The sequence below is a fragment of the Cannabis sativa genome, chromosome 6, assembly GCF_029168945.1.
Source record: "Cannabis sativa cultivar Pink pepper isolate KNU-18-1 chromosome 6, ASM2916894v1, whole genome shotgun sequence".
In the NCBI taxonomy this organism is placed as follows: Eukaryota; Viridiplantae; Streptophyta; class Magnoliopsida; order Rosales; family Cannabaceae; genus Cannabis; species Cannabis sativa.
The window spans coordinates 67,745,186-67,759,050 of record NC_083606.1 but is presented as its reverse complement, the minus strand read 5'-3'; the positions used below and the strand labels follow the sequence as shown (position 1 = coordinate 67,759,050).

The window sequence follows — 13,865 nt, the reverse complement described above, 5'->3', positions numbered from 1 at the left end:
TCCAACAGATAGCTTCCCAAATGAGAAATTAATGCATGAAATTAAGAATTAAACCTGAAGTACAATTGTTGAAAAATCATATTTTTGCAAATGTTAATAATTTTTTTAATAACAATAAAGAAAAAAAATAACAGTGCAGAATTTAAAATTTGACACAAGAGAATTGTACGTGGTATCAGTATTCTTTCAAACACTCCTAGTCCACGGGGTCACACCCATAGAATGAAATCAATATAGTAAAGTATCAAATATTACAAAAGCAATGGACTTAAACAAATTTAGACTCCCTCTAATGATTTGTTGCAACCCTTTGTAATCCACCTTGCTAATCTGATCTCTAAACCAGATCAAGTAGTGTACTCCCTTCAGCTATTGATGTGTGCTTACTTTCTCTCAAAGTAAGGCTTAAACAAATCTTCTCTTGAAGATGTATGCTCTTCCTCGTAAAATGAGACTTAGAAAAGTTTTCTCCCAAAGACCTACGCTTGTTCAAAGCTTCTCTTCAACCTATTCTATGAATAGTGTGAGATTATAACAAGAAAACAAAAATCTAGTTGAACACTCTAGGGTTTTACAAATAGAACACTCTAGGGTTTTACAAATAAAACACTCTAGGGTTCTACAAATAAAACACTCTTCTCACAAAGATAAATATAAAAATATGAGACTAAAATAGATAAATCATTTGGTTGCTCTCTAGCAGGTCCTATTTATAGAACATAACAACCCTAGAGACAGCCACAAAAATGATTTCCCAGCTGTACAAAACTTTCTTAAATTTTTTTTTCTGATTTGTACCATTAGAATCGAGCTCTGCAGTAGCACTAGAAAGAAAACTTTCCAAATTGAACCAAGATCACGAATTTAGACTTCAAACCTGCCAAATAAATTTTAATTGATCCGCTCTAATTAAGGCAAAATCGATATCAACAATTAGAAAAATGGAAAGTCAAGTTTTCTTAAAATAGACAACTTTCCCAATAGAGAATTTCTTCTCTTGTAAGATAAGCTTCTCAAACAATTACAAACAACTGGGAATAGATCTTTCCATACAAGAAATGGAGCAATTAGGGCACGAATTTATCACAATAAAATCAATTTAATTGCTCAATAAAAATTCACATTAATTAAAAAATATTTTGTCAACTAATATACCAAAAAGGACTTAACAATCTCTCCTTTTGGCACTTTAGATAATCAAAATATTTTTAATTAACAAACACTTGCAAAAGAAAGTTAGTAAAAAAAAACATATTATAAACTCCTCTCGAGAAGCACAACATTAAACCAAAATAAAAGACTAACTTTAACAAAAGTTTAATACAGACCCAAACCTCAACTCCCCCTGGATAGTTGAGTGTACAATTCAAATTAAAACCCAAAATACTCCTCCTTTTTGTTTATCTATAAGGGCCAAAGACAAAAAAAAAAAAAAAAAGAAAAGAAAGAAAGAAAACCCTAAGAATTTCCCTAAAAAAATAATATTTTGACATCACTTAGCCAATTTCTTGGTTCTGGTGAAGCTGTCCACCAGTTATCAGAGATGTTGCTTTTTTCGCAAAATCAGGAGACTTGAAACTACCTAATTTGCAACTAAGTCACTTTGTCGAAAAAGTGAAATTATGAAGTTGTGAATTTGACTTGTCTGAGTTTATAGCTCTCGTTTACTATGAAAAACTAGACGAACGCTCAAGACAAAATCAGAATAGGATAAGCAGAACCCACCGCACCAAGTCATACGTAAACTTGGGCATTGGGTGCCCTTTTTGGAGCTTCTCAGATATTATTTTGATGCTTAATTCCAAGGTCTTCAAAATCAAGGCTGAGGTCACCTACCCCGTTTTTGACCATGCCAGAGAGAATGCCCGAAGCAGAATTTGCATTTGGGTGATAAAAACCAGTGCACTAGGTTAATTGTCAACCTGGGCGCTGGGCCTAGCACTAGGTCAACTTGGGCACTGGGCTCATTTTTCAGCCCTTCAGGATTCTCGTATTTTTCCTGAGTTTACTTATATCTTCGTTATTTTTTATGACAAAAAAAATGTCTAGAACACTTTTTTAGAAAAATGATTGGAAACGGCTTAGGTTGACAAAATATCAACTTGGGCGCTGGGTCCTGTTTCTCGCCACCAAATGGCTTTTCTTGATTCCCAGAAATACTTGTATCTTAATCTTTGATAAAAACAAAGAATATGCCCGGAAGACTTCATTGGAATTGTTGATGGAAGTCGCCCAAGTTGACAAAATGTCTACCTGGGTGCTGGGTGGCTAGTGCCAAGTCAACCTGGGCACTAGGTGCCCAGTGTCAGGTTAACCTGGTATGTTTCTCTCTCGAAAGTGCTTATTTCCTAGTTTTGGATGAAGACGAAGAAAATACTCGGGATAGTTCTTTAGTTTGATGATTGGAAGCGCCCTGGGTTGACAATATGTCAACTTAGGCATTGGGTGCCTGGAGCACCTGATGCTCTGAGTGCTCAAATTTAAAGTTGCCCCGAATCTGATTCGGATGCCTCAATTATGTCCGTGACATGTCTAATTCATGTACTTGTACAAATTTTGACCTATTTTCACTAAGAGGATCCTAGAAACAAAAACCTTAGTTGGAATGTCAATCTAGGTGCTAGGTGAAAACCCTAAGCGCCCAGGTTGACTTCTGAGGTCTTGTTTCGTGTATTTTCAACTTCTAAGCCTTAGACTTTGATTCTTCATGTCTTATTAAGATGCAAAATATGAAAAATAGTGAGTTGAAGATAACTTGGCAGGATCCAAACACTCATTCTGAATTTCTCGAAGTCAACTTGGGTGTAGGGCTAGGGACCCATCCCAGGTCGACTGCTATGAATTTGGACTACTCAACTCTATGATGTTTTTTTTTCCTGTCACGTGTCAAATATTGATGTTTATGTCACCAGGGTCAATTTCCAAGTAAACATATATAAATTTTGAATTTGTTTTTCAAAGTAATTGCTTTAAAAAATAATAAATAAGATGAGTTTAATATATATATATATAATTTAATTAATTAATTAAATTTTATAAGTTTAATAAGGGTGAAATATGTAACCATTTTTAAAGAATTTTTTGTTTTTCTTATTAAAAAATTGAAATATTTTTTTAAAAAAATATATTTTATAAAACTATTTTTTAAAAAAACATGAAAATCAAAATCTTAAAAAAACAAAAATAAGTGACTCTCAAAATGTTAAGTATATATTCTATAAGAAAGCAAAAGAAAATACTTAGTTGACATATAAATATATTATAAATAAATATATTAATAATAATTAATAAATATATATAACAATTAAGTGATAAATGTATTATAACTGACATAAATTAAAATTATATAATATGAATAAAATAAATATTAATAAATTAAAGTAAAAAATATTTTTAATAGTTGCTAGTACAGTGTACTAATCAGTTTATTAGTGCAAGTTGGTTTTTATTGGCATCACTAAAGTATGTGAACATTTTAGTAAAAATATTTTGTATAATAGTAATTGTACATTACTGATAGTGAATTAATATATTTTATTAACTAACACTATGTGTGGCAGAAGAGAAAGATAGGTGGATAGAGAGGAGTAGAGCTAGAGTGATAGGAGAGACTAAATTACTTGTTTGGCAAAAGAAAGAAGAGGGAAAAGAGAAATAGGGGAGGCATTCTTCCTCCAAACCTTAAGAGTATGTTTGATGGGATGAAAATGTGAAAGAAAGGAAATGGTAAGAGGGAGAGGAGTGAAATGAGAGTCAATTTCACTTGTTTGGCATGACAGAAAATTAGAAAGAAAGGATAGATTGATTTGGTCTCCCTCCAAATTCTTTATTTTCAATCTCTCCAAAAGTGAGAAAATTGATGATAAAATAACAAATTAGGATTTTTGCTCCCTGAACTTTGACATGTACCAAATTATGCCCCATGAACTTTTAAGATCGTTAAAAATGCCCCCTGAATCATTGGGATTGTTGGATTTAAGGACTTTTATCTAATTTCATTCAATTTTACTATTTCAGTGATTGTTTATGTACTAAACCATGCTTCCCAGACTTTGATATCTACCAAATCATGCCCCTCGAACTTTCACATTACTAAATCATGCCCCTTGAACTTTTATCCATGTTAGATTTTTTTACTAGACAAAAATCTTTAAATCCAACAATCTCAATAGTCTAGGAGGTATTTTTAACAACCTTAAAAGTTCAGGGGTACATGTCAAAGTTCAGGGGTACATGTCAAAATTCAGGGGCAAAAATCTTAATTAGCAAAAAAAATATAAATCAATTTACATAATTACCCTTCAAATAAATTAAAAATATATTTTATAATTGATAATATAATAATTTTATATTTAAAATTTATACATCTTCCTTCTCCTCAGTACCAAACAACATAACATAGAGGAAAATTATTATTCTCTCGGTTCCATCACTCTCCATCCTTCTTACACTTTCCATCCTTCCAACTCTCATTCCTCTTTACCAAACATAGAGTAAAGATTGAATCCCCTTAAATTTGGGATGATTTTATATTTTTAATTTTTTATGTTCAAAAGGACAATTTGAAGTTTTACTAACCAATTTTTTCTTTATCATCTAACACCAAACAAGACAAAAGAGATCAACAACAATCATCTCCATCCCTCATTCTCCCCACCCTCTCTAACCTCTCCATCCCTCTCATCAAACATAGCCTAAAAGTTTATTATTCATCTTTCCAAAATTTGATTTTTTTATTTTTTTATTTTTTTGGCAAAAGTATTTCTAATATACTTGAAAGTTTTAGAAATAAAAAAAATAAATGAGATCTAAATGGACATATAATCGAATGCTCTAGTGTCATAACTGCAATACAATGACCAATCCTACTCCATACCATTACCATTCCATTATTAGTTAGCCAAAATTAAAAATTAATTCATTGAGAACAGTCTATTTGCTTTATGCCAAGTTCCTACAAAAATCTAGAGCATACACAAACAAAGCTGACAACAGTATTCTCAAAGATTCTTCAGCTTCATGCCCAAATCCACCAAAATGAGAATTGAAAGAAGTATTTACTTGGTACAAAAACACACGACTAGACGACGAAACCTACATATTTTCACTTCACCTTTCCTCCAAGCGTCGTAGCACCATCTCTGCAAAGCTTTGTTGCCTATACGGAAAGAAAATGAGCAATAAGACATGTAATCAGAAACTAACTTCGCAAAATTCCTTCAATTGTTGATTATTCTAAGGAAAAAATAAGTGGGGAACGTGATTTACTTTCGCTCTCTGTGCTTTGGACTAGGGCGAGAGTGCTTCAGATATCCATCCCATGGAACCTTCTTGAGACCTGCCCGAGCAGATATTATGTCTCTCACCCTGCAAAAAAGCATGAATTGTTTAAACAAAAAATCCTTTCTTTCGAAGATCGTCTAAGCAAGACACCATCTTCTCTAATGTTCCAAGAACATGCTTATTAGAAGAGATTATTCACCTCTCAGCAAACTCAATGGGAGTTTCCCCTGGTCTAAGATTTTGGGGCTCCAAGTACCACACATCACAAACTACAGCCCACGACGTCATAAGCTGCAGCAGATGCTTTGTGAAGGACTGCCTGCAAAGTGCAAATAAGACATCTTATATGTGCCTGCCAATGTTTTCTTCAACATAATATCAGAATATTGAAATCAACAAGACAAACGTTTGGCACTATATTCTGTTGGAACGAGCAACCTTTTTCAAATGTAAGCTTGCGAGCAAGAACACTTTCTTTTCTTTTCTATTCTTTTATCTTGTTTTTTTTACTTTGATTTTTCTTGTTTGGATCAGAAACATATAAGCACTGACAATTGTCTACATGCAGAGTCTCGGGTTCATCAGATTCTTTAAAAACAAAAGAGAGGAATTTTCTGAACAAGGAATTGTTCACAAAGAAAATGCATAACTATCAGTAGATGTCAAGATCAGTATTCAAAAATTAGCTCCTTACTTTCTGCTATTCCAAAAAGCATCAACGAAGATTTTATTGTACTTGATTGCAACTGGGCAAACTGAACATCCGAGTTCAAACGCACCCTAGACATTGCAAACAAATTAAATTAGAGAGCTTATCAAATAAGTAAATAATTTATTCAAACTAAAAGCCCAACTGCCCACATTAACATGAAAATTTCACAAAGTATACACCGAGTCACTGACTACTAAGCTTAAAACATGAGACTGGAGAGAGCCACAATTACCTTCTTGAACATCACAGTATAGTGGTTATTTACACACGTTCCTTCGGGAAATATAAGGAGAGGGTTATCAGCAGCCTGCACATGATCCCTTAATCTGAAAAGGTATATAGACATATTACAGCACCATGAACAGTATTACGATAAAACTATATTTATCACACTTTATACTTACTTCTTTGCTACAATTTCACGGTCCTTTGACTCTGTACGATTGAACCAAATACAGCCCACACTCTCCAAAATAGTGCTTTGCAATAGTCCTTTACAAGGAGTTCAGAGAGAAATCTTTATTATTGGATGACATTTGACATCGGCAGAAACAAAATGTGAAGCTTAGTCACGAAAACTTTTAAACTGGCAACTAGAAGAAAAAGCAGTACTTATAAGTAAACTAGTATATATGACAACAAAAAGACTCAAAACCAAGCCCTAAACTTTGATGAATCTTTTAAAAGATTTCACCTCTACAGCTGAATACATTTGCAAGAATAGTGGTGTAAATTTGTCCAAAAAAAACACAATAGAAGCCTCACTTCTAATAACACACTTCTGTCACTCCAAAATAAAAGTTTGTAGAGCACATAAAATCTTCAGTACAAGATTCCTTCACCAAATCAAATATGTGTGCTTAACTTCACTAATAATTGTATTCAGCAATAAACTTACCAACCCATCCAGCATGCTTCTGCATAATGACTGCAAATGCAGTCATCTGTTCTAAGATAATGAAATCAATCATGGAAGTATGATTGGCCACAAAAACCTGCATAAAAGCATGACGATATAGATCAAGACTGAACACTCCAAAACTCACTGAATAAGCAAATACAGAAATAATAGTCCGTGTCTCAAAGATTAAAGTGACAGTCAGAAAACCTGATTGGGCCGCATGCTAGGTCGTGGTCCGTGATATTTGACCACCCCAGTCCAGGATGCAACAAAGAAGGTACAAATCAACTCCACCAAAAACCTCTGGGTAGTGGATAGAAATAAACACAATCAGGTACCCTAAATCTACTAGACGAAAGACACTAGAAAATGAGAATGTTCACCTCTATCTTTTTCCTTAACTTATCATGGCCCTTCAATAGAATGTGCACTGGAATGTATGAAGACAGGAATATTATCCACCCTATCGTCAACACTATAACCCTGCACCAACATGAAATAAACTCATAAAAGCAATATCCCCAAAGTCGATACTAAAATGCAGTTACACAACCAATGTAGTTCTTCTGATACGTACTTAGACAAGACTAATGCTACAGTATTTTACTGATGTATATACAGATACATAAATAATTATTTACATTATTATATGTATATTCAACAGCAACATGATGTTACAAACCAAAATGACAAACATTAACATTATTGTCACAGCCTTCCATGATGGTATACATTCAAAATTTAAGGATAGAAAATACACTGAGCTAACATGTACAGCTCTTGCATGATAGCAACAATGCATGAAAATCATCATTCTTTTCAACAAACTACTTCAGAACTTCTAACCTCACAGGAAAGAGAATGAAATAACGAACAACTACTCCAAAACACCATAGTGGAAACAAATATATATTCCAGTTCCAAGGCTCCGGAGGATTCGACTTGAAGCATCGTGTAAATGAGTCCTGGTCATCAAAATTCAAAAAAGCAAAAACTCAAGATTCTTAAATCAGAGAAACTCGATTATCCATATCAAACCCAAAATGAACACTTACATCCACAATAGCACCAGCAGCCTCAGTTAGAGTTGGTGAAATATCAAGCAAATCACGACTAGAAAACAAAAGAGAGTTAATTGAAGCACATAAGTTCCCGATTCATTCCCTATGATTTTTCTCGAGAAACAAACAGACCATAAGATGAGAGAAAGAGATTTACAGGCAAAGCTTGCCAATAGGTTCTGGCTGAATGGAGGTTCCAGATGGGAGATAGTCTTCAATATTGGGTCGATCCAAGTCCAATTCGGAGCTTGACGTTTTGAATTTTCCAGTACTAGTGATACTCATCTTTTCAACTTGCCTAGGCCTGTTTGACCATGTTGCCAAAAATAGTGAGAACAAACTGCAGAGTTTATAGTTTTAAGGAACAAGAGGTGTTTGAAAAGTATTTTCAAAGAATATCTTTTTCTTCATAAATGTTCAACTTATTCTATTATATTTATACATTTATAATTAAAATGCATTTTTTGAAATATTTGTGATTTCTTTTCAACAATTTAGAGCAAGTACTATAAAATTCCTAATGCTTAAACAAACTTCAAAGTACTAGCTCCAAATTGATTAAAAAGTAATCATTACTTTACTAGACATCAATATAAAAGTTGATAAACAAAACTGTTCATTAGTATAAAAAATACTCCAACTAACTTGTATTATACTGGCACATAGTATTTCTTAAGCGATCTCAACTCGGTGCCACTGTTCCCACTAATTTATTAGATGAATCCCGTACATATCTTCACTCTTCTCTACTACCTACCTTGTGTTTGTTACATTAAGTCTCAATATTTAACATCATTAAGGTCACAACAAGAATTACTAATCGGATCATACATCGTCTATCTCCATATTTAAATATAATTGTATCACTACTATCTATCAAGTTTAATTAGGTAAGATGTTTTCTCAACTTGTATTCTTTCAATTCTTTCCTTTGTCCTCTTAGCATAATTACAATGTTTGACATGAGTTCTTCACTCCTAGACTCTAAATCCTGTATTTCGTGCTTGTAGAATTGATTAACACAAACAATTCATCAAGGCATATAAAAAACCTAGTGAGTGTAAAGACCAAGTTGACTTTTGCTCATCTATTCAAGAGTTCTTTTTTTGTAGATCTATTCAAAAGTTAATATTATCGATTTTATACTTATATGTTACAGCTAGCTGCCAATACTTGTTAAATGCATATCTAACAAGTTGCCAAAAAACTTATCAATAAGACATTTAAAGATGAAAAAAAAAACACCAAGTAAACTTTAAATGAAGATTAGGTTGAGCAAAGCTATCCTCAAGTACTTCTGAGTTCTAACAACAAAGTTACAATTCTAAACGCATAGTACAACCAATTTCTCGACTCTTTATTTATTTATTTATTATTTTTGGAGTGCATGCCTAATAATTCAACATTGAAAACTATAAAATTGTTGGTTTCCACAGAATCAGAAATTACCGGGAATGGAAATAATACAAAGTAGAACCACAGGACGCAAACCTAACAAAAGAAGGGCCATTTCTTCAATGAACAAACAAAACTCTAAGTTTTCACTCACCCTGGATGAGACCCAACGCAAGAGCAACAAAATTAAGATTTAAAAACCTTTTATTTATTATTATTTTTTTTAAATGAGTGATCTAACAATCTAAAAGAAAACAACCATATGAGCAGAAGCAAACTTTAAGATTAAACTAATTCCTTCATTAAAACATTATTACAAACAGAAGGTAAAAGGGTCACCCTTAAATTATAAAGCTCTTACGAAAAATACCATAAACATGACTTAGATGACGCGATAATCGGAACCAAATCAGAAGTCATTTCAGATTAAGAAAAAATTTCCTGCTAACATACCATTGTCAACGCTAGACATTGGAAAGTTTCCTTGCGACCAATAAATGGCTAAACTCAGAAAGTCATGGTTCTCATTTAGTAAACATGATGTCACAATAATCCAGAGATATTTGGATAGAAAATTAAGGTAATATATTTAACATACAACATATAAATTTGACTTAACATGAATGTGAAAAAAAAAAATCAATGTACTACAACAAACTACAAAACGAGTGGTATCTATCACTCTGATGGACATGAGACACAAACACAATTCTCGCACTTCTTTCTAGGCATCCAAAAAACCTTATATAATTATAAAATTCTTGCATTCTGGAAGATTCAAGAAGCAATATCATAAACCACTTTGGAAAACTGAAATTGGCGGCCTTGTGAAATTACTTATTCTCATAAATTGGCGGCCTTGGAAAACTGAAGATTCTTGCGTACTTATTCTCCTAATATCATCCCCCCAGCTTTAAGAAAAAATAGACATGTCCTAGGCTAAACAAAGATCTACACAATTAGGAATATCTGAGCATTTATCATAAATGAAAAGATATCTCCAAGGAAATATTAATTTGACACCTGTTCAAATTCAACCTTGATAAAACTCTAACAAGCTGGATGGATCTAGCAAGAAATATGAAGAGCACATAGATACCAAGTTTTTTCAGGAACAACATGCTTAAATTATAGTCGTACAAGCTTGAGCCAATACCAGTATCTCGTGTGCTTAAAACTTTTAAATTTTATGGCAGAAACCAGTAAAAAAAACTCCTACATCTCATATCATGTTTTTCAAATTTTATGAAAGTGTTTAGTCAGATTTGCATTAAAAATAATAAGTTTAATAATTAATCTCAAGTGATTTTAAAAACTACAATAGATGGTGTAAGAAAAATCGCTATCTCATTGCTACTAACATCTAAAAAAAAGAGAGCAGCAAGACCAGACTATTCTGTCGAAAACTTAACCCAGACTACTCTGACACGTTTAATCACACAACAATTTAAGCTAGCCTCATGTGGCAAGATTCATACAAGTATAACATATACAAAATAGGAAGCACAGATTATTGCTCTAAGCTTCTGGACAACAACTAAGTAGAGTTGACTTACCTTGGAAAAGTATCCAACAATGGTCTTGTGATCAAGAATCAGTTTGCTAAATAACAAAGGTTCAGCCCAAAAACTTTGTTCTTCTTGCCATCAACCTGTTTCAGCATTAACATACAACAATATCAGTTATGAACTTATACTAGTGGAAACAGAACAGGAGATTTTCAAGGAAATTGTATGAGAACAATACTGGCAATGATAAATAAATCTTATGCAAAAGCAGCTTACTTCAAGCATCGAATGCGCACTAAAACAAATGCCCAGATTAAAAATCAAGCATATATCAAGAGAAATGCATGCATGGCTTATACAAAATCAGAGGTAGCATATCACAATATAATAACCAAATCAGAATTTATAATTGATATATCTGGCTGATTGAGTAATTTTTCAACATCAAAATCTTTGCTTTTACAAGAAATTGAAAAGCGACACAGAGGGAGCCCAACCCCCAAAATCACAAGAAAAAAAAAATGAAATAATGATCTTTTGTGGAGGACCAGCACTAATAATGATCTAACAAATAACATGAATATCAATAAGAAAAAGGGAGCAAAGCTTTTAAAAAAAATTCTGAATACTTTATCAAATTGAAATTTCAAAAAAGCGGAGAAGAAATAGAGTAATAAGTAGATATTGAATTCCATAAGAGTACTAAACTTGATCTGTGGTCCGCCTGCGCCGTCGACGGCAAGAAATGGGCGTCGGAGAAGGGTCGTCGATGGCGGAGAAGGAGAGAGGGAGAGCTTGAGGGTTTGGGGATTTATTGAATCTGTAATAATTTTGTAAAAATCAATACTTTTTTATTTTGTGGTTTTGTGAACTCAGCTCTATCTAATTATCTATCTCTCCCTTTTGCACATTTGATGATCTTTCTCATACACACACATGTTGTCAGGACTAGGAGGACAAAGTCCAATATTTGCATCTTGCTTCATCCCACTTTAATTAATTAAAAAATAATTTCCAAATTAACTAATTAAAAAGAATAAAAAAAAAAAAAACAGACTGAGTGACTGACCCGGCAACCATGCTTATATTTGTAATTAAATTGTGTAATTGAAGTCTTGTCTTTTGACATGGTACGATATTCTTGTTTTGTTGTGTCTTATGTTATTGTGTTATTAATGGAGCCCATACATTGAAATGAGCCTTCGATTGAATACCCATATGCAAATTTTCGAATAAAGGATGATGAAGAAGACTGTTTGTTGTATGAAGGGGGGAATGATGATCTGATTGAGATCGATGATAGGTGGTGTTTGGTGGGCCGTTTCCTTACCAATTGATCGGTGGATTTTCAAGCAATGTAAAATAAAATAGCGATATTATGGTAGCCGGGAAAAGGTATGTACGTAAAAGAATTTGAAAGCAATCTTTGTTTATTTCAATTCTACCATGAGGTTAACATCGAGCGGGTGATAGCAGGTAGTCCTTGGACTTTTGATTGTGTCCCATTAATCTTTGAACGATTGAAACAAGGTGAACACGCGAATGATCACCCTGAATTAGTTGGATTTTTGAGTACAAATACACAATCTGTCCACTGGTTTTATGCTAGAAAGAGTGGTCCGGAATCTTGGAAACTACATGGGTTCTTTTGTCAAAACGGATCCTAAAACTTAATAGATCAAATGTATATTTCATTTTTATATATAATTTTTTTTTATTTTTTTTACATACAATTTAAATAAAATTAAACATTTTTTTGTACATACAATTATTTTTTCTTCATTTGAATTTGTTATTTTTATTTTATTTACTTTAATTCGTTATTGGAGACATAAAACAATAATAATTTGTTTTATTTTGTTGTTATTTATGTGAAAAAAAATATATTTTTTTGATAAAAATTAAATTATTTAATATTAAAAAGTAACCAAACTAAAATAATTGATCCAATATGTACTTTTGTGGATTATATTGGATTCAAATTAATATAAAATTCTCATATACTATGACCAGGCCTGGCCCTGGGCATAGGCGGGCTAGGCCTGTGCCTAGGGCCCACCCAGCCCAGGGGCCCAAATTTTTTTTTTCTTCTTTTAAAATTATACATTTTTTTTTACCAATTTTGAAAAATACCACATTTTTTCTAACATAAGGGCCCAAATTTTTTTTTTCCCCTATGGCCCACTTTGTTTCAGGGCCGGCCCTGACTATGAGCAAGATAGTACGAATTAGATTAAATGAACACCCCTAATTGTAAGTATACTCTTATTGATAAGAGTTCTTGTTTTTTGGATGGGGTTCTCCCAATGGCTTTCTCTTATGTAGTTGGAGATTTGCCTCTCCCTAACTGAATACTTTTGTAATTAATATTGTGATTTCCTTTCAAAATATTAAAAAAAAAAAAAGTTACATAAATATAAGTTATTTTTAGTAGTTATATAAAGTTATATTATATAACTTCTAAATAAGTACGAGGCAAAGGAATTAATTAATCATCTAAATGCTAACCTATAAAGATCTCCTTAACATTACAATATTAAATTTTATACAATTTATTCGTTTTCAGATTCATATTCAAATTTCAGGTAAACTCTTTCTAAGGCAATAAGAAAGTGAACCATTTATTTCAACTTCTTAGGCAGCCAACAAGCCCAACAGACTATATGACAACTTCCAACCTTCCAAAACTAACAACATACACAAATAAAAACAAAATTCTAGATTGCCTAGATTACAATATTATTAAAAGAAGTAAAAGGAAAATAAACAAAACCCAGCAGTACTCATAATATAATAATAATCATAATAGTAATTCATAGAAAGCCTTTTTCATTTTATATCCAATTAAGGGATGAAGACTACTACACTCAACAAAATATAATTGATTAATGTGGAAATGTCGCATAGCTGTCAATTAATTAGGGTAGTTTATTTCATGCCACTAAGAAGTTGATCAACAACACACCTACTCCTACCTTCAATGACTTTAAAGTCCATTCTTCCAA

The 13,865-nt window shown here is 32.6% G+C and overlaps 1 protein-coding gene across 2 annotated transcripts; it reads right to left on the bottom strand.

The window, feature by feature from the left end:
* Positions 1–4,869: 4,869 nt before the first annotated feature.
* Positions 4,870–11,964, bottom strand: LOC115725343 (glycerol-3-phosphate acyltransferase 9). 2 transcript variants are annotated; one of them, XM_030654830.2, is made up of 14 exons: positions 11,569–11,964; positions 10,909–11,003; positions 8,115–8,261; positions 7,952–8,009; positions 7,743–7,861; positions 7,280–7,379; positions 7,104–7,199; positions 6,894–6,990; positions 6,400–6,487; positions 6,228–6,321; positions 5,978–6,063; positions 5,483–5,602; positions 5,269–5,367; positions 4,870–5,158 (listed from the first exon to the last, which is right to left on the bottom strand). In XM_030654830.2, exons 3-14 carry the CDS (start codon positions 8,240–8,242, stop codon positions 5,110–5,112), a joined length of 1,134 nt encoding a protein of 377 aa, XP_030510690.2. In that variant the 5' UTR covers positions 8,243–8,261; positions 10,909–11,003; positions 11,569–11,964; the 3' UTR covers positions 4,870–5,109. The 2 variants fall into 2 exon arrangements, with proteins under 2 accessions (XP_030510690.2, XP_060973461.1); XM_061117478.1 differs by having other exon boundaries at positions 8,115–8,297; positions 11,569–11,926.
* Positions 11,965–13,865: the final 1,901 nt, after the last annotated feature.